Genomic DNA, 21,290 nt, shown 5'->3' with positions numbered 1-21,290 from the left:
AAATTTGTCCCCATGGAGAAAATATCTCAGCTGTGTTTCAGCCTTCCCAAAATACAGAGATTTGGACAAGGGCAGGTTGGATCAGAAGTATACTTCCACTTGATCCCTTGATCAGCTGGGAGTTGGCTTCTGATCCCACTCCCAGAAGTTTTGCTTTATCTTAGAAAGTCTTGCAGGCAGCAAAGTTTACAGGGCCAGAGAACAGAAGCTTATTATCAGCTGGTAGAAGGGTCAACTTCTTATTCCTCACCCTCTAATAGACAGTGCTGTCTTACCAGCTTTCCCAGGAACAAGTTTCCCCTAATCAGCTGAGAGTCAGCTTCTAAACACTTCCATTCTACAGCCAGTTTCCTGCCAAAGCTCAATAAACCTGTCTTTGGCTTCTGCTTTGATCACAAATGTCAAACACAGCATGTTGGGTTGCTGAACAGTAGGGATGGGCATTTACCAGTTCACAAACTAAAGATCCTTACAAATTTTGGCTGGTTTGTCTTCAAAAACTAACATTTGGGGCAGGCCAACTGGCATGAACATTCCACAAACTTTCAAGCAGTTCAAGGTGGTTTGCGAATTGATACATTTCCAGACAGACTGTCTCTGCTTAATCAAAATGTTTACCAAACTTCAAAGCAAAGGGGGGGGGGGGAACTCTAGCCTGTTCAGTTTGATGTGTGTAGTTTACAGGAGAGCCATTCTATACACTTTAGAACCTATACTTGATTCCCTGTAACTCTGGTGTTTCTAGCACATTGGGGGGGGGGACATTCTACTGGGGGGAGAGCCAGTTTGGTGTAGTAGTTAAGTGTGTGGACTCTTATCTGGGAGAACCGGGTTTGATTCCCCACTCCTCCACTTGCACCTGCTGGCATGGCCTTGGGTCAGCCATAGCTCTGGCAGAGGTTGTCCTTGAAAGGACAGCTGCTGTGAGAGCCCTCTCCAGCCCCATGCACTTCACAGGGTGTCTGTTGTGGGGGAGGAAGGTAAAGGAGATTGTGAGCTGCTCTGAGACTCTTCGGAGTGGAGAGCAGGATATAAATCCAATATCTTCATCTTCTTCTTCTACTGCCTCACGAACTGAACCAATACATTTGATGCCTAAAACTTTGTGACTGTTCATGCCCATCCCTACTGAACAGTTTGATGTGAGATTCACAACATCCCTATCCCAAAATAGAGATGGATGAAGAATCCTTGGATCACAGTATAGATATTTATGAAATCTTACTCACCAGCTGGACAAGGATCACAGAAATAAGATCCTGGGGTATTGTGGCACTGTACAGGAGGATTCAGTGAGCATGGAGGTTGAGAGAGGCTACACTCATCAATGTCGACAGTGCAGGCAGGATTCCCAGGCAGAGATTTCCAGCCAGCATCACAAATACAGCTGTACTTTGGCTGTAAGGTTAAAGATGCCAGGAATTAGGACAATCATGAGAATGACTATGACTGAACCAAAGAAGGTATCCTAATAAACCCTTTTGAATGACTGCTAATTTCAAACTGGTCTTGAACATACAGTAATTTGTATCTGCATAATCCCTTTTTTCAGTTACTGCTTCCAACATTTCACCATGATTTTCCTCCACCAGCAATGAAGATTTAATGTGCACTAGCAGCAGGACATATCATTAGCATGTTACGTAAGGGAAATTTGTAACTGGCTCAGAATAAAACAGGAAAAAAATGACCAATAACTGCAAAAACAATCCAATCAAAAACAATCTGCACATTCTGCTCTTAAGAAAAATGTAATCTACAAATATACCTAGGCTGTTTTAATGAAGAGAGATAACTCATTCAAATATATATTTGGATTGTATATAATCCATTCTGTATATCCCTCCATCCATCTATGGACTGTATATAATCAGCCTCGTAGCCAGGATTTGAAGAATTGGGGGGCCCTGATTTTTTTCAGGGGGCACATAGTGGCCCCAACCTCCATGGCCTTCTCTCCTACCACTGCTGAGGAGGAAAGCTGCCAGCTCACTGCCATACAGCCTCCCCCCTCCCTACAGTTGCCCCAAGGTGATCCCTTTCCACCCCTCTTCCAGCAGCTCTGGTGGGGAGCCACTCAGAGGTTTAGATACATGCCCTTACCTGTAGCATGATCCAGCTAGGCAAGCTTGAAGGGACAATGGGGGGGGGTGGTGAAAGACGCCACCAAGTCACAACTGACTTCTAGGGCTACAAGACCTCTGATTAGGATTTCTTCCTGTTGGACGCGAGCCGAGGCTGCTGAAGCGTAGCTCCCACCCTCACTTGGGTGGCCAGCGAAACCAGGCCAGAAAACCCCTGCAGGCGAACATCACCTCTCCATTGATCCCCAGCCCCGGACTGCAGCCTGGACCTCCATTTGTGTGCGCCAGCCTCCCCTACCCTGCCCTGTCTGGCAGAGAAAGCCTGCAATGGAGCCATTTGCTCCCTACCCCCGCCGCCCCACTTGAGGGCCAGAACGGCCTCTTCTTGCAGGCGCCCTCTAGCCTAACATCAGCCCAAGGCAGAGCTTAACTTTCAGTCCTGGGTGCTGAAAGTGCCCCATTGTTTCTACTTGCTGAGGGGTCAGAGATTTCGTCCAGCCCCTAAGGAAGCAGAAGCAACATGGAGCTTAACTTTCAGTCCTGGGTGCAGAAAGTGCCCCGTTGTTTCTGCTTGCTGAGGGGTCAGAGATTTCTTCCAGCCCCTAAGGAAGCAGAAGCAACACCGAGCTTAACTTTCAGTCCTGGGTGCTGAGAGTGCCCTGTTGTTTCTGCTTGCTGAGGGTCAGAGATTTCTTCCAGCCCCTAAGCAAGTAGAAGCAACACCGAGCTTAACTTTCAGTCCTGGGTGCTGAAAGTGCCCCATTGTTTCTGCTTGCTGAGGGGTCAGAGATTTCTTCCAGCCCCTAAGGAAGCAGAAGCAACAGGGAGCTTAACTTTCAGTCCTGGGTGCTGAAAGTGCCCCATTGTTTCTGCTTGCTGAGGGGTCAGAGAAGCAACTGTGTATGATCACGTCCCCTAAGCAAGCAGAAGCAATGGTGTATGATGATGGCAGAATAGAGAAGGATGCAGCCGAGGCACTGGAGGCTGGTTAGGGGGCCCAAGTCAGGGGGCCCTGCCTAGCAGTCAGGGGGCTGTTCCCCCACAGGCCCCCTCGTAGCTACAGGCCTGTATATACTCCATATGCATCAGAGTAATTTATGTTTTGTGCCAGAATAATTCAAAATTCAGTAGGCAGGACACCCAAAATTGCCTTCTTAGAATTTAGTACCTTGAACACAATAAGGACATTTATATGTTAAATCATTTATATAGACATCATGCCTACTTCCAAACATTAGGTTGTCAAACATTTGGTATTTTAGGAGCAGTAGATTGCAGGAATGGAATGGAAATTGAGGCTAGGATAGAGGGGATGTAGACTAGAAGACAAAGAAGTGGGTAAGGATTGGGGAGAGGGCTTGTCAGAAGTCTATGGACATAACTATAGTCTGTACTTAATTTTATGCATCTCTTTATGTAACACTCCTTAACCTTTGCTTTCAGACAGGGTCTGAATGCAAAGTGCTTGTTCTGTGCATCTTGTTATCTCTGCATCTTATTATGAAGTGAAAATCACTCTAGCTGACATCCACCATGGCTATCCCAAGACCAAAAAAACAGTGAGATTGGGGCCACTATACACTTTGAGCAGCTCCTCCTCCTTACCTGATTATGTTGCTGTCTGATTTCATCAATACAACGTCCATGCTCACATAGCGCTGCAGATCCCTGTTGGCAGTCGTCAAATTTTGATGCACAATGGGGTCCATATGTTTCTGGCATACAGGTGCAGCTTTGAAAGGAAGAATAAAGAAACAATGTGACTCATCTGTTCGTTTGTGCTAAATTAGAGTTACCATATTCTGAAAAGCAAAGAGGACATATTTCCCAACTGACTACTTCTAACAAGTGATCACTATGACAAATCTCATTTTAAATACCCCTACTATTTAAGCTGTGATAATTGCTACTAACTAGGAATATTCCTAACCTTCCAACCCAAAAAGAGGACATTTCCATTAGGTTTCTTTTTTAAAAAAGAGCACAAAAAGAGGACAGACACACATACACAAAAGGAGGTGGTAACCATACCTCATCCAATGAGCTGCCCAAGATGGGTCAGTTTCATGCTATCTGTATACATTATTTCTGTATTAATTCAACTGGTCAGGAGCTGGATTGGTCTTTACCAGGGGTAGAATTCTAGCAGGAGTTCCTTTGCATATTAGGCCACACACCCCAGCTCCTCCAAGAGCTTACAAAAAAGAGCCTTGTAAGCTCTTGGAGGATTGGCTACATCAGGGGTGTGTGGCCTAATATGCAAAGGAGCTCCTGCTAGAATTCCACTCCTGGTCTTTACTATAAAGACTCCAATTAGGCTGCTGTCCTGAAGGGTCACTGACAGCCAGAAGCAAGCTGAGCTGAGATCAGATTGCATGGGCTGCTCAGCTCAGCTCAGACCTGGCCAGTGGGGTATGGGAACAGCGATGCATGAGGCTAGCATGACTTGCTGACTGGGTCTAAACCAAGCAACTCCTAAAGGTCTTCCAGTATTTCAACAGCTATCCAGCTCAGGTTGCTCCTTTGCCTTTTTAACATCCCATTGTCCCCTGCAATCCATCCATTAATCAGATAACCTGTAGTATCCCGAATGCTTAGAACATGTAACTTACATTTACCAAACAAACTCAATAAAGCAACAGTAACAGATCAGACAGTATCCAAGTCCTGTATTTTGCAGAGGCTTTTGTGCACTTGGGAACACCAGACATGACCTACCATTCCAGATCCAGAAAAAAAAAAAACCCGACATTGCTACAGCAGGAATAACCTGGCAGAATAAGGCAAATAACTCCCTGCCTACCACCTGGATGTTCAGATTGCCACACACAGTCTATTCCTGTTCTGAGTTTTTGGTGGCTCTAGCCACTGTCTAGAAACCCTCACTGTTAGGATGTGATCCTTGCAAAGGAAAGAACTAGAAAGCCCCCACTGCCACATAGAAAGCAAAGAAAGCCTGGGTGCCCCTGGACAATTATCAGAGACCATATATAGTAATGGTGACAGGTACGCTTCCTCCATGGTCCATAGCACCCACCACAGTCACCACAACCGTCTAGTACAGCATATTTAAGATAGAATTTCCAGATACTTGAGATTTCGAGGTGGCTTAACAAGAGATGACACAGGTCCATCTTAATTCTAAGCATACAATGCCTGAGAATGAAAGTGTGTGTGATGCTGCAGCTTATGAGATCTGAGTTACATTTGGGTCATTTCAGTCCAGTAATTGGCTCATTTTAATATTTAGGCTGACTGCTTTTGGACAGTGGTGCACTAAGTCATGGTTGGTGGTCACAATGTAGCTTAACCACAGGACACACTCCAAAATGCATGTGCCAGTGCTGTTAGAAGACTTCGGCAGGGAACGAGGAGACTAGTCCTGCTCTCTTTCTCATTCAGAAGAATCCCTTGCTCAAAGCATAGCTAGATCAATAGCATGGAATGTATATAATCCATCTAAAATTGGCCACGTAGGTTACTACTTGCCCTCTCCTCAGTTCAAGTAAGGAGGCCTGGAGTGAAATGTATGTGGGAGCTGTACGCCATGAAAAAACTTCAGCACGTATGAACTAGCAATATCTTTTTATCCTGCCCTTCCTCTCAAGTTGGCATTACAATAAAAAAAACCTACTGTGAACAACAAACAAACTGTAACATTCAATAAAATTAGCACAACAGCAGCCCCAAATTAAAATTTTAAAAGTTAGCATACGATTTTTGTACAGTAACAGACAATTTCAGGAGTCGCCAGAATGATGCATTATTAACTTTTCTTTGTGCCTCTTGTTCCATTAGCTGGTTGACTTGATAAATTAAATGAAAGGTAACTTGGGTTACTGTGTGCTGCCTCCAGTGAAGTGGTACTGATTAACTCAGATTTCAAAGCTTTTATGCCTGACCGCACAGCACCGTAATAAGAGAGTGGCTTGCATTTTAACAGATTATTGTTTTCAGGCAATAGGATTTGTTTCTGATAAATGGCATATAAGGTGTTCGTCTCTGTAAATACGTAACTGTTTTCCATTCTCCTTCCTCCCACTTCAGTCTCAGGCAGAATGAACAAAGCAAAAAAGCCCAGTTCAAAAACAAGGACTGCAGGTTGGAACTTCAAAAAAGGGACCATAAGGCTCAAATAACTAGCCAAGCAGATTTTGGAACTCTAAGTCCTGCTGTGATTGAACTCTCTGAAGAGGAATAAACTGCTATTGTATTCTATCTGCTCTAGTAAAATTTTAATGTATTGCTGCTTTCAAGATGTGAAGATCAAACCTCTCCAAAGCAGCAGATTCTACAGGACTAATTTGATAGCATTCCCAGCTGGGCTGTAAATGAATGAATGAATGAATGATTTGTTGAATGACAACAGTTTCTCATTCCTTATTCTGAACATTTCTAAATAGAAGATGAAACTTATGAGACTGGGGTTTTTTTTTAACTCATGGTACTTTTCAGAGTAGGAAGTAGTACACAGTTACTTCATTTATTCTCAGACGACACCATTGTGTATTGGAGCGGATGACATAAACTGATGGCATCTGTATAAACATATGAAGCTGCTTTATACCAAGTTATGTCAGAGGTAAGTCAAAGCTATTTTGTCTCCTCGAGCTAGGTCTCCAGGATCTTTGTCAACACATGCTATCTAGGACCCTTTAATTGGAAGTATCAGATGCCTGGAATTATCTGCATGCAAAATATGTGCTTCATCATGGTATGATGGCCATTCTCTAAAGCTCATGCCATAGGCCTCCTCTGCTCATTGTTGCTAAGGACAGGCCATCTTCTGTAATCCTTTAGGTGTTTCTCTTTTCCTACTTGTCTTATACATCTGACAGTAGTAAAAGAGTGAAGCATCCACTGTTACAGAGCTACTGCTGGTGAATGTGCTGGAATCTAGCTCCTTTCACTGCATCCCCACCAGGATGTGACCCAGTTGTCCTATGCGAACACATCTGGGGGAGGGGGCAAACCCTTTTTATCTTCTTGTTCTCATTCAATGGCCTTTTGAGATCCCCTTTACTCATGTTCTTCAATTCATTCAACAATGGAGTTGAACATAAAACTCATGGATCAGATGGTAATGCAAACATACATTGAATAGCATGCTTATTTATGTTACAAATATCTCTTTTCTACATTCATGACTATCAGAAGCAGACAACAATAGTACAGCAGTGGGTCAATGACAATTTATCAGTTTTTAAGATCAACATTTAAGATGCGCATTTAAGATCAACACAGTTTTATTTAAGGTATAAGCTTTTGGGTGCCTTACTACAGTGTGTGTATTTTGTTGGGTCTGTTATGCTGTGTATCTCTGTGTGGTTTTTTTTGTTGGGCTCATTATGCTCTGACTGTCCCAGATGCAACTGCTTGCTTCCCCTTTTTAATTGTATTCATGCCCTCATGATCCAGACTTTCTCAGTAAGAAAGCAATGTTCAGTTGAGGAATAACAACAAACCAGTGAGGCAGATTAGGCTGAGAGTGTATGTCCAGACCAAGTTCACCCAGCACATTTCCTTTGTAGACTGCAGATTTTGAACCTGGACTTCACAGATAGCAGGCTCATGCTGACCACTATGCATGCCTGTCTCTCTATTCTTGCACTGCCTCATGGCAATTGCAGTTATTTTTCTGGGAAATTATAGTTTTGCAGAAAAACACATAGTCCTCACTCTGTGTCATTATTCATTTATTTATTATATTTATATCCCACCCCTCCCCTATTGGGCTCAGTGTGACCTTCTAATGTTCTTGACTAGCACACGAAACAATTTATGTACAAAAGCTCGCAATGCCCAGCCGTTTCATGTTTTTCCTTGGGGCCTAGACTCAGAGCACTGGAATTACAGTGCACTGATCTCATTTATGTCAGATCCAGCCCTCATGACAAATGAGTTTGACACTCATGGTTTAGATACTGGACAGGGAAGGGCCTCAAAGCCCTTTTTTAAAGATCTAAATTCACTGAGAAAATCTCTCTTGGGTATATTTTAGCAACTGAGTGGAGTCAGTGTTGCTCTTCATTAATTTGTCTAAAAGCTTGCAGGTGATGACAAAGCTTTGCAAACCAGAAGTATGCCAAGCAAATATTTGCAGAGGAAAGGATTTTTTTATTATTCCAAAGCCCGAAACAAAACACTTTACAGAGGACTCTGGCATGTGATCTCATCTCATGGGAAGAGCTTTGTCAGGAAATTATGTTTTGCCCAGCTTGTCACTTCATAATAAAACAACCAAGTCTTTCAAACATAATCATTCACTCTAAGCAAGGAGAGCTGATGGAGAGCTAGGCACATGGAGGACAAATCTTTGGCCTAAAAAGGGGGAGGGAGGGAGTATGAGCCACAGTCCATGTACTCATCTGACCCACTGCATCATGTGCTTGTGGGTGGGGGATTGGAGAGAAGGGCACACACCTATTCCTCTACCATATAGCCCAATGAGTGTATTAATTGAGTCAACATGGGGGTAGTGACCAATGTTCCCTCTAAGCTGAACTACTGTGAGCTAGTTCACAGTTTTTTAACCTCTGGCTCACACATTTTTGTGTTAGCTCAGAAAGGATGGCCCCAGAGCAAACTAATTTATTCAGTAGCTCACAACTTTGAATGCCAGTAGCTCATAAAATACAGTTTTTGCTCACAAGACTCCACAGCTTAGATGGAGTATTGGTAGCGACATATCCTTTCTGCATTGATGTCATTTCTAGCATGACCCAGGATTGTCATCATGACTCTGGGGTGCTGCTCTAACATTAATCCCAAAGTCTATAGGCAATGTAATGTAATCAGCACAATGCTGATCCCCCCAGTTTTTCATTTATCCTTGCCATGCTGCCCAGCTGAACAGAGGTGGGCAGCAGGGATGGAAGGTGGGATGTCTCCTTCAAAGTGGGAGACCTGTTTGCTCTAGTCACAATGTGGAAGGGCCCTGACCTGGATAGCCCAGGCTAGCCTGATCTTGTTAGATCTTGGAAGCTACTCAGGGTCAGCCTTGGCTAGTATTTAGAAGGGCAACCTCCAAGGAGTGCCAGGGTCATGATGCAGAGGCAGGCAATGGCAAACCACCTCTGAAGCATCTCTTATTGCTAAAAGAGTTAGAGCTTCTGGCTGCCAAACAATCTTAGGATCTCCTGGCTATACTGCACACAATGGTATACGATAACAACAACAATGTGGAATGGGTACATAGAGAAGATCTGGATTCCAGCATCCTAGGCACATTTTCTAGCACAAGAACAATGGAAGTTTTGCTCTTTCCCTGTGTATCAGGGCAGGGGCTCAAGGCAGACATGTCACATGCAAAAGTGAGCATTTTCTTTATTCTTGTATTTTAGGGCCACACAAAATTGAAACAGCAGATCTATGTGTATTTGCATGTCTGTTCATTCATGTACAAAGCAGGGGCATCAGGAAATAAAACAAACTGCTTTACTGTGCTGTGCACCACTGCTTTATGCATTTTCCTCCCACACATTAATAGGTCAATTAATATACATGAACACATGAGGCTGCTGTATACTGAGGCAGACCATTGGTCTGTTAGCATTGTTGTCTCTGACTGGCAGCAGGTCTCCAGGGCCTCTGGTAAAGGTTACTCACATAAACTGCTGGCTGATTCTTTTCAATGGAAATGCAAGAGGATTGAATTTGGGACCTTCTCCATGCAAAGCAGAAGCTCTACCACTGAGCCACAGCCCCTGCTAACCTCTACTGTATTTCCTTATTGCATTTAGAGAGATGACAATGGCCCTCCACATAAAGGCATTATAGAGTTACCTGTAACTGCCTTGGGTGTTTACACATGTAGCTCCATTCTGGCAGCCCAGAGGTGTCCCAGAATAAATCTGGCATTCATTTACATCAACAGAACAGAACGGCCCCTGAGAAGAGACAGAAACACAGCTTATTTCCCAAGAAAAATAGGAACACAATGGAGCTTACAGAGCCAGTACACTACTATAAAATTTCAAAAGATGTACAGCATCTGGCTTACTCTCAGTGTGGTGTTTCTCTTAATAAACACTAAAACAAATCCCAGCTGTTCAGCTCACCCAGCATATCCCCATATGTGGAAGTATAAACTGATTTCGCTTAATTTAAAGCAAAGAGTAACGGCAATTATAGTGGAAGCACAGCTCTCCTCTGGGAGTGAGATCATGTACCATTAGCCCTCAAGCTATTGATACCAGATATGCAAAGGAGAACATATTCTACAACAGTGCAGCTGGAGATATTATATAGGGGCTCTTTTTTGTCCTGCCTTACACGTTCTACTTGACTTCTATGGAAAATGCAAAGAACACACGAGGTTCACATCAGTTTCCATGTGCTTCCTCTATATGGACTGCACTGCAATTCTGTAGTTACAGACACCACCAATAATTTTAAAAATGTCATTTCTTTCTACTGTTTTATATCTATCAATTGACAGTTAAAGAATTCTGGTGGGTGTGATCTTAAGTAGAGTATCTGATCCACAAGGCAAAAATAGAATTTCTGTGGATTCACTGCAAATTTGTAAGAATGCCCCTCCTTCTCAATCCCGTCCCAAATAAACAGTTTAATAATCTGTTACCAAAAATACCCTATTTTACTTCTGAGATATTGCAAACTGGCATATCTTTGCAAATGCTGCTATAAGCAGCTACACATTTCATTCTGAAGGAACACATCTAGTGCAAATACACTAAAAGCTGAATTAATAGATCATTTCCCTTTTGAATACTCACTAATATTATTCCAATCCTGAAATGGTTGTGTAAAAAACCATATACTCGTGCGTGAGAAGGAAACATAATAAAATGTTTTCTGGAGTGCCAAAAATTACATTGCAAGTGGGGAAATCACATGTCTGAAGGCTTGCCCATGATTAAAAACTCTTTGCACATAGAAAACTGGTGCATGAGGGGAAAGGTTGGTCATACATCACTTGCCCTTGACATGTGAGGACTTCTGTGTTTTGTTTTTTAGATACAGTCAAGTTCAGGGTGGGTATTCAAATTTACAACTCCCATTTGCAGTTCAAATAGTCTCTGAAAAACTGCACCACATTATTCTGTTGAATGCATACATTAGCTGCAAACTGGATCTGACTGCTTTCTTGTTCTTTATTCATATCACTTCCTTAAGCCAGTACAGGGGATGGTTAGGTCAGATTTCAGAAGCTAAGCAGGGCTGGCCTTGGTTAGAACTAGGATGGAAGACCTCCAAGGAAGTCTAGGGTCACTACACAGAGGCAGTGGCAAGCCATCTCTCTTTGATTCTTGTCTTGGAAACCTCATGAAACCCTATGGAGGTCACCATAAATTGGCTGCAACTTTATGGCACTTCATACACACACACACATCGCACCCTTTCCCCCAAGGATCTCAGGGCTGCATACATGATTCCGGATCTGCATTTTGGCTTGCACTCTTAATTAGTGTTTCTGGCAATGCAAGGACTTCCATGAACAGAATATGATTTTCCTCCTTCCTTGGCAGCCCAAAATGTCCAGAAAATGGGTTGGGAGAGCATTTTGGGTTGCCCCTGGATAGACACCACTTTCCAATACTGAAAATCCTTGTAGCTGTACAAACTCCAATTGGGATCCAAGTCTTCATTCTCATAACTCTTTTTGAGGCTGGCCAGGCTAAGAGAAATTGACTAGAGCAAGGTCAACCAATAAGCTTTATGGCAGACTGGGGATCTGAACCCTACTCTCAGATTAACACTTTGACCACTGTACAACACTGACTTCTAGGAATAACTTGCCATTGGTTCCACTAGTATCACTGAAAGTGCCAAGATCAGCTCCTTTGTAGATTATTCTGCTGCTGATAACAATTACACTTATGCATACTGTGTAATGGAAATATAATGATTTCTTTACCTGCCAGTTGTTGGGGCAAAGACAAAAGAAAGCATCCAGCAAATTGATGCAGGTTCCAGAATTTTGACAAGGGTTGCTACTACAAGCTTTTCTCAAGAAGCTCTGAAATAAGGCAAATGTGCATGCATTAAGTTAGCATTTATTATTTCACTGGCCTAGTCTTTTTAAAACAATCGTAGGAAGGGGTAAAGGATGCATTCGGGTACTAAATTACTTGAACTCAAAGCATCAACAGAAGGTTGTGTAACAAAAGCTCTACTGGTGGAAACCATATTTGTCAAAAAGCAGAAACTTTTCATTTTATATCTTTAAGCTCTCTCTTTTTAAGGAAAATGGTGTTTTGAAGATACAACCATGGATTGTGCAGCTCGGAATGGGCTATATAAACAACCTACAACTGATTTGTGATTTATTTATTTAAAACATTTTTATGCTGCCTTTCCACCCAATCAGGGTCCACAAGACAGTTAACATTAAAACAATTTAAAATACAGTTGTAATTATAATTAAGAACGCATAAGTACATAGCATTAGAAGGAGGGCCAATGCCCTTACTGGGGGTATGCCAGACAAAACAAAAATGTTTAATTGGCAACGGACCAATAGAGACAGATGAATCTCCCTGGAAAGGGAGGTCCAAAGTTTTGGTGCCACAATCAAAAAGGTCCTTTCTCAGATCACCGCTCATCTGTCATCTGATGGCAGAAGCAACCAAAGCAGAGCCTCCAAGGATGACTGGAGTAAGCAGGTAGGTTTATATGGAAGAAGGTGGCCCTTAAGATATGTTGGTTCCAGGAATTGAACCCAGAAGCAAACTGGAAGCCAATGTAGGTGGAACAAAACTGATGTGGTACCTACAACCTACTTTAGTCAGCACTCTAACTGCAACATTCTGCACCAACTTTAGTTTCCATTGGGTCTTCAAGGGCAGCCCCATATAGATTGTATTGCAGGAATCTAATCCAGGTATTTCCAGGGAATGGACCACAGTGGCAAGATCCTTTCTTCCCAGGAAGGGCTAAAATTGTCTGATTGTTGAAAGGCACCCCTGGCCACCGCTGCCACCTGTTTATCCAACCAGAGGCCCAGGCCCAGAAGCACTCCCAAACTACGAACCTTCTCCTTTAAGGGGACTGCAATCCCATCCAAAACAGGAAAGCAGGGTATTTTCCTCATCCATTTTCCGAGTCAGACCTCCCACCCCCACCAGTAGTACTTTTGTTTTGTCAGGATTAAGTTTCAGTTTGTTAGTCCTCATTATTCCAGAACTGCCTCCAGGCACCTGTTCCTGGTTTCCACAGCCTCTCTGGGATCTAATGGCAGCTCTGGACAGAGCTGAGCATCATTTGCATACTGGTGGCAGAGCAGCACAAATCTCAAAATTTAAAATGCATAATATTCCTTCTTGTGCCACAAAATTATTCACCTGTTCAAGGTTCTGAAGTCTGTCTTCAATATTCACAATCTACAGCAGAAATTTTAAAAAGAAGACAAGATCAATTGTTAAAGAGGGTGACGCAAAGATTTAACAGGCACATACTAGTTTATATTTGCCAAGCTGTGATCCTTATCTATTAAGACCTCTTGACTATCTTATAAGTTTCTTTCTAGGGCTAGAAAGTATTCAGCTTACGCTGACAATTCAGGATAACAAATAAACTCTTTGTATTACAAAAACATGTTTTGTGTTAAATTATTCACAATTTAACAAGTATAAACACCTTAATATCTTTAAACAACAATTTTTGTGGTGTCACCAGTGTTGCAATCACTTAACACTAACTACAAACAGTTTTTTATACAAAGAGCTGTGACAATGCTGTATGAGGATGGAAATATAAAACAAGTTTCTACACCCCGTCACTATATAACTTGCATTATTTAGACACTCCCACGGTTCCAGTATTTGTTGTTTGATACACTGACAATTCAGCAGAATGGTTAACAAGAAACTCGCTATGATGATTTCCTCTATTATCACAGCAGTTCTGGTTTTGCCTTGTTAAGGTGGGGGAGGGCATAATTTAGTCTAACTAACCCACAGATTCCAGCAGGAAAGAGTTAGGTGCATCATGCTTACTAGCTGCTTGCTATTAAAGCAGAGAGTTGGATCCTGCCTCTGTCCACACAAGGGAGGGTGATCCCCTCCATGTCAGACCACCAATCCACCCAAGCTATTTTGGGGGTTCTCCCATAACACAGAAAGCAGGATTGGGGGTGCATTTTGGGCTGCTGCAGCAAGTTGTGCTTCTGTGGATGGAAATACTTCCACTCATGGAAATTGTAGGCCTGATCCAAACCAAAGATCCTTATATGTGCTAACTTAAATTTAACTTATTTAACTTAAATTAATTTAAATTTATGAATTGTATTTTAATTGTAATTATTCTGATTTTATTGTTATATCATAGCATATACCATGTCTTGTAAGCTGCCCTGAGCCTGCCTTGGCGGAGAGGGCGAGGTATAAATAAAAATTTATTATTATTATTATTATTATTATTATTATTATTATTATTATTATTATTATTAACTTCAGCACAATTGTGTTACTAATGAACCAAAGATGTCACAAAATTTTAAAAAACTGGATTGGCATATTTGTCATTCATCTAGCTAGGACTTGTGATTCACTTGGGGAAACAACTTAGCACTGAAATGTGTGGTGATAAATGATAAAATCAGAGACTGGAATTTAAAATCTAACCAGCTGAAATAATCCCTGACTAGTAGGGTTGCCAAGTCCAATTCAAGAAATATCTGGGGACTTTGGGGGTGGAGCCAGGAGAAATTAGGAGTGGAGCCAAGATCAAGGCTGTGACAAGCATAATTGAACTCCAAAGGGAGTTCTGGCCATCACATTTAAAGGGACGGCACACCTTTTCAATGCCTTCCTTACATAGGAAATAATGGATAGGGGCACCTTCTTTTGGGGCTCATAGAATTGGACCCCCTGGTCCAATCTTTTTGAAACTTGGAGGGTATTTTGGGGAGAGGGACTAGATGCTATACTGAAAATTTGGTGCCTCTACCCCAAAAAACAGCCTCCCCAGAGCCCCAGATACTCACGGATCAATTCTCCATGATTTTCTATGGGAATAAATCTCCATAGGGAATAACAGAGTTCCCAGCAGACATTTCCCTCCCCTCCCCCCCCCGCTTTCTGACGATCCTGAAGAGGGGGGAGGGCCTCCAAACCGGGGGATCCCCTGCCTCCACCTGGGGATTGGCAACCCTACTGACTAGAATTTCCAGGGTATGTTTTGAAGAAAGCAACACTCATCATCAATTGTAATGGGTGACTGAGGCAGTAGATGCATGCAAGTGCCAACAAAGTGAGGAGAAATCCACAGAAACTGCCCTTGGCCCAGTACTTGGGGGCCAAACTAGGTGGGATGATCTGGCACTGTTCACTGACCTTTACACTGGAGCTGTTCTGGGCCCTGATTCAGATCAGGACCATACTACAAGGAAAGGAGGGGTTAACATTTCTGCCACGTAATTTCACTGCTCTGATTCCAGGTGTTCTATGGGAAGTGGTATGTGAGTGCATTTGGCTTTACACAACATTGTGCAATGCTTTGGACCACTAGCAACTATCTTCTGAAAAGGTATGTCTGAAAGTTTTTATATCTGGATGTTCAGTGCTTTGGTCATACATTGTATGGTCATGGTGTATCTTGTAAAAATTTATACCACTTCTGGAGGCCTAATAGCCTAAACACATTTGGTGTACATGTATTTTATGTTATTAATAACTGTGTCAGGTCATAGGAATGATGCTTGCAAGTGTGTGACATCCAATGTGTACAAATGTAATTTTACTAAAAATGTGTGTGTGCGTGTGTGTGTTTTAACTTACCTGGCAGGGGAGACACCATGATTATAGTTTTAGTTTTTAAATGGACCTTGGTATTTTTACATACGTTTTTTTTCTTTTTCCAACATCTTTCGATATCTGATTTGTTTGGGGTTTAAAATTTTCTCCCCTCCTTTTTGTCCATTTTCAATACATTACCAGCAAATAGTTGTAGGTGGGTGGGTGAGGGGAAGCAACTGAGATTGTGAAAGTGGGAGAAGAGTGACTCCTTCTCCCATGTCATGTTTATTTGGGCTCTATAAAGCTGCAATTCAAAGCTGAAAAAGACTAAGGTAGAGATCTATTTTCAGATCTTTTGTTTAGTACCAACCTTATTTATAAATATCATTGTGCTGTTGTTCAATGGCTTAACATCCAGGTTTCCCAATCAGTCTGACTCTAGAGCGTAAAACATAAGCTTCTCAGTCAGAGGAGACAGCTGGTCTCCCCCCCCCCCCCCCCACACACACACACAAAGAAGGGCATGGAAAATATGTTGTAGAAATTATGACTTACCTTGGAATTAAGCTGGGTGATTTGACTGGAAACATTTTGAGGGATGCTGGTGAATCTTTTTAGTTCAAGAATCTCATCTTTGTTCTTTCTGATCTAAATGTTTAAAGAAAAGGGTAGTGCCACTGTTTTTGAAGCATAAAGAATGAGCACATATTTCACAGAGGCTTAGCAGCTTCCTAATAAGAACCATAAACTCAAAACACTGCTACTGAGGTCAGGTCACAGAACCTACAGCAAACAGGCAAGTTCATTTCAAAGGAGCTTTTCTAAACTGTAATACAATGTGCTACAATAGCATTCAATCATCTGTGTGATATTTCTGCAAGTTTTCCTCCCTTGACAATGACACAGTTTATTCTAAGTTCCTTTTCTGACCGTACAAACAGACAGCACACTAACTTGTAATGGCAGGAAGGTGAGATACAAGTTTTGTAAATCAATTAGTAATAATCTTTATTATAAAGATACAGTCTCAATTAATTACAGCATAAAAGCACTGAAAACAATATAGCAAAACACTACAGGGTATAACAGAATTGGTGGGGGAACATGAGGCTAACTAAATTGTACAAGTCACTGCTGTTACTTTGGTATTCCCTCTCATTGGATGGACATAAGGCTGCCAGAACTTTGTAACAGATGCTGGCCAAGGCACACTTCATCACCTTTCTCCCCACTCATCATGCCCCCATTCTTGACTCACCCATTTTCTCATGGTTTACCAGACCTTTTCTCCCAGCTGAGTGTGTTTCACTTTGACCTATCCTGTAATTTGGTTTGAGCCCCTGGGCTGCCTTGTACCTTTCTCCAATCATGTCAAGGCGCACATCCCCAATTTTTTTTATTACCCAACTAGTGTTCCCTCTAAGCTGAGTTAGTGTGAGCTAGCTCACATATCTTTAGCCTCCACATTTTTGTCTTAGCTCAGGAAGAATGACCCCAGAGCACAATAATTTATGCAGTAGCTCACAACTTTAATGCCAGTAGCTCACAACTTTAGTGCCAGTAACTCACAAAGTAGAATTTTTGCTCACAAGATTCTGCAGCTTAGAGGGAACATTGTATATCAAAACAGCCATCTATCTTGCCCATCTCTAGCATGTAGGCAAATGGTTATCTCCATCCTGACTATTTGTCTTCATAAAAGAAAACTCACCTCCTCTCATCCTTAAATTTGAGTTTACTGCTTTGTTCCCAGGAAATAATATTCTTTTTCTGTGATCAGGACCTTCCAAAGTGTTCAAGGTAACCTGCATTCCCCCATCACAACAACTACAACATTTATAAAGTGATCACAGTGAGGTATTGACAGATCCAGGTGGGCAGCTGTGCTGGTCTGAAGCAATAGAACAAATTTTAAAACCAACAAAAATCTGTTCGAGGTATGAGCTTTTGCATTTATACAAAGTGTCGGAGGAAGTGTGCCTGCACACGAAAGCTCACATCTTGAATAAACTTTTGTTGGTCTTAAAGGTTCCAGTGGACTGAAAATTTGTTCTCGTGAGGTACTGGTTTTCAAAGAAGATTTAATAGCTGAGCATGTGAAGCTGCCTTGTTACCAGATCAGAACACTGATAGCTCCCAGTTAATACTGTTTACTCTGACTTGCATAGGGTTGCCAACTGTGGCTTATGAATTTCCTAGAGACTGGGGAAGGGCCTGAAGAAGGGACAGAGCTTGGAGAGGATGGAATGCCATAGAATCCATCATCTGAAGCTGCCACTGATCTCTGATATCTGGAAACCAGTTGTAATTTTAGGTATCTGAAAATCAGTTTGTAATTACCCGGAAGTTGGCAACTCTAGCAGCTCTTCAGGGTCTCAGGAAGAGAATGCATTTTTCAAAAATCTATCACCCTCTAAGCTGATATACCAGGGAGCGGACCTGAAACCTTCTACATGGAAAGCATGTGCTGTCTCCCTAAGCTGTGGCCCTTCTATGTTGTCTGGGACAACAACCACATTGTCCCATATATAAAATACTGTCAAAAAGCTGGGGAAATATAACATTGTCACAACATAAATGCATATTCAAGAGAAGATGTGTCCATCCACAGATTAGTTTATCACATGAAAAGGTCTGAAGGGGACATAATACTTGCCATGTTTGCTCCGCTACAGACTTGGTATCTCTGCTGAAATATTATGTTCAAGTTCAGTGAGATAATATGTAATTATACAAGTACCATAAAATAAGTAGCATAACATGTGAATTATGTAAAGATTAAAAGATAAGTAGCTATCTTTTCATCTTTATATAAATTCCATTTTACAGCACTGCTACCTCTTCATAAATTAGACAGTTGCTATCAAAGAGCCATTTAAAAACCTCTTATTTTGCTACCTTAAATGGGAGGGAGAGAGGTGAAACAAGATTCAGAATAAACCTTAAGCAGGGGTAAATTCTGGGCTATCATACTTTGGTCACATTATGAGAAGGCGAGTCACTGGGGGGAAAAACACAATAATTCTATGAAATCTTGAAGGCAGATGGAAAAGAGGACCCAAAATGAGATGGATTGAGTCAATTAAGGAAGTAATGGCCCTCAGTTTGAAAGACCTGAGCAAGACTGTTAATTATAAGGCATTTTTGGAGGTCATTAATTCATAGGGTCACTGTAAGCCACAAGTGGTTGATGGCAATTAACACAGAGAGAGAGATTCTGTGCTTACCACATATACCCTGCAAGAAATCCTGAACCCAAAGGAGTAGCCTGCCACTTCCATCTGCAGAGGCCAGCAGCACAACAGAAGGTCCATCATCAGGCAAAGGCCAAGGATAAGTTACTCATACCATAGGCTAAAGCAGGGTGCTTTATAAGGCTGGAAGGGGGGGGGCGGAACCAGCCCATTCAGAGCTCTTATGTGGCCTGTGAGCAACTGGTGCAAGGGAGGGTGTGCTGGAGAGGAGTGGGCAGAGCCACTCCATTGTGGCTTCAGCATGGCAGAACACCCTCATCTGCAGACTGCAGCAGTCAAGCAGCATGGGGGCATCTGCCCAGCACTGCACTGCTGCCTTTCCAATCTGCCTGTATGAGTTTTTTTCTGCATCCTCCCTCCCAGCCCATGTGGCCTTGCAGTGAGGATACACCAATTTGGAGCTTACCACCTGTTTTATACAATTTCTATCTCTAGTACCTGGCATGACATTTTATGGTACACATGGCCTGCCCAACCAAGTGGTATTTATGTCAGATCCGGCCCTTGTAACATATCACTTTGACACCTCTAGACCTAAGAGCCACAGAAGTGCTAATGGCCTACTGCCTGTTCCCCTAGCAACATAGGGGGAGGTATTTGTGAATTTCCTGCATTGTGCAAAAGGTTGGACTAGATGACCATGGAGGCACCTTCCAACTCTATTATTCTATGATTCTATGATCATGGCCCTCACATAACAGTCATGTTTTTTCCAATGTTTAATTATTTTGCAGCTCACACAGGAATGTGAGTAGGAAAGTCCTGTCTGGAACATCTGAAAAGCATTAACCTGTGATAAGTTCAAATACCAACAATGCTTTCAGAATAATGAATAAATTTAATTTAAATATTATTTAAAAAATAAATAATGCATTTTTATGATAGCATGAGAGGGTACTGTTTTGGTCTAGGCGTTTGGATGACATTATCAGAATCCAATTTAAGATCTTTTTCACAATTTCCTTTACATAATAATAAATTAAACTGTCGTGCTAAAAAAACCCAAAACACCAATACATTACCTGGCTAAAGGTCTCAGCAAGGTCTTCTTCATTAATTCTTATTCTGCCCTGAGATCCTGTTCTGAATTCAATATTTTTAGCAGACCCACTATAGAAAATTAAATTGCCACTTTCAGATGCCATGCGAGGCCTGGGGAGTCAAAAGGGAAAAAAATATGACAGTCAAACCTCCCAACGACTGTAGCCCTTTTTCATGTGTTTCATTTTACCACACATATGGGACAATGCATTTATTTTATTTTATTTATTATGACATGAAATCTTCCTAATTAGTATGAACACCAGTTTTTTCTGAAACAGAGAACCCATTTATTTTCAGCCTTGGTACCCCTGGACTAGAACTCTGATAATTTTCAACAAAAATGCTACTATTGATTATTACTAGATTAAACTATGGATCTGAGAGGACTGTGAATAGCATGTTCTTCCCATACTAATAGTAAAATATGATGACTGGAAAAGGCTTATGTATCCATCACAGTGTAGCCTACCCTTCACCAAGGAACTCAGGGTACAAAGCATGGCTTTCCTCTCCCTTTCCCCTCTTCAAGTAGATTAGTTTAGAAAAGAGTGACTGCCCTAAGGGTCGACCTGTGGGCTGCAAGGAAGAGTGGAGATTTGAACCTGCAGCTTCCCCCTTCTAGCCTGACACTAACAACTACCACACACTGGCCCTCAATTCAGACCACATGAAACCACTGAATACATTCTTTATCTATGTCGTCTTAGGGGGGTGGGGGTGTTGCTTAGAAAGTTTTGCTGAAAGTTACACCAGCAGAATGGTACTCACTGTTCTTGATAGAGGGTCCTTTTCTGTCTGTTTTTCTCAACAGATTCAGATCCATAGTTTAATCCAGCAATAATCAATAGTAGCACCAAAACCCAAGGAAAGGAATCTGGATACCCCATTGCACACTTCCAGTCCTCCTGGACTGTGCAGTGAGTTAAAGTGAAATCATCAACTATCTTCAAGGATTAACCCTGGGTCAGGTGTACTTTGCTCTTGCAGGATTCTTTCCATATTCAGAGATTTGCCTGTTCAGCTTTCTTGCTGAAATGGAACTGAGGGTTGGTCCAAATATGTTTCATGAAGTGTATCAGGAAGATGTGATTTGGTGGCCAGTTTTGCAGCTTGCAGTGCTTTCTGCAGAGGGTGACCCAGGGATAACTTATTTTTCACTGGGAGCCTTCCTGCATTTGGTTGTGGGAAACATCCTTTGATCTATGGGA

At 42.0% G+C, this 21,290-nt stretch overlaps 1 protein-coding gene across 1 annotated transcript in view; it reads right to left on the bottom strand.

Annotated features, from left to right (window-relative positions):
- The window catches only part of CUBN (cubilin), a 211,622-nt gene extending 190,605 nt beyond the window's left edge, over window positions 1-21,017 (bottom strand). Inside the window, exons 1-8 of the mRNA XM_060248423.1 lie at window positions 20,851-21,017; window positions 20,061-20,190; window positions 16,340-16,432; window positions 13,391-13,429; window positions 11,965-12,066; window positions 9,870-9,973; window positions 3,690-3,816; window positions 1,230-1,398 (exon numbers count right to left, since the gene is read on the bottom strand). Of these exons, the coding sequence (XP_060104406.1) occupies window positions 1,230-1,398; window positions 3,690-3,816; window positions 9,870-9,973; window positions 11,965-12,066; window positions 13,391-13,429; window positions 16,340-16,432; window positions 20,061-20,190; window positions 20,851-20,969 (883 nt within the window). The 5' untranslated portion in view covers window positions 20,970-21,017. The remainder of the gene's footprint in view (window positions 1-1,229; window positions 1,399-3,689; window positions 3,817-9,869; window positions 9,974-11,964; window positions 12,067-13,390; window positions 13,430-16,339; window positions 16,433-20,060; window positions 20,191-20,850) is intronic.
- Window positions 21,018-21,290: the final 273 nt, after the last annotated feature.

Source organism: Heteronotia binoei, chromosome 10, assembly GCF_032191835.1.
Source record: "Heteronotia binoei isolate CCM8104 ecotype False Entrance Well chromosome 10, APGP_CSIRO_Hbin_v1, whole genome shotgun sequence".
Taxonomy (NCBI): Eukaryota; Metazoa; Chordata; class Lepidosauria; order Squamata; family Gekkonidae; genus Heteronotia; species Heteronotia binoei.
Note: the sequence above shows the minus strand (reverse complement) of the source record. Positions and strands in the feature narration are given on the sequence as shown.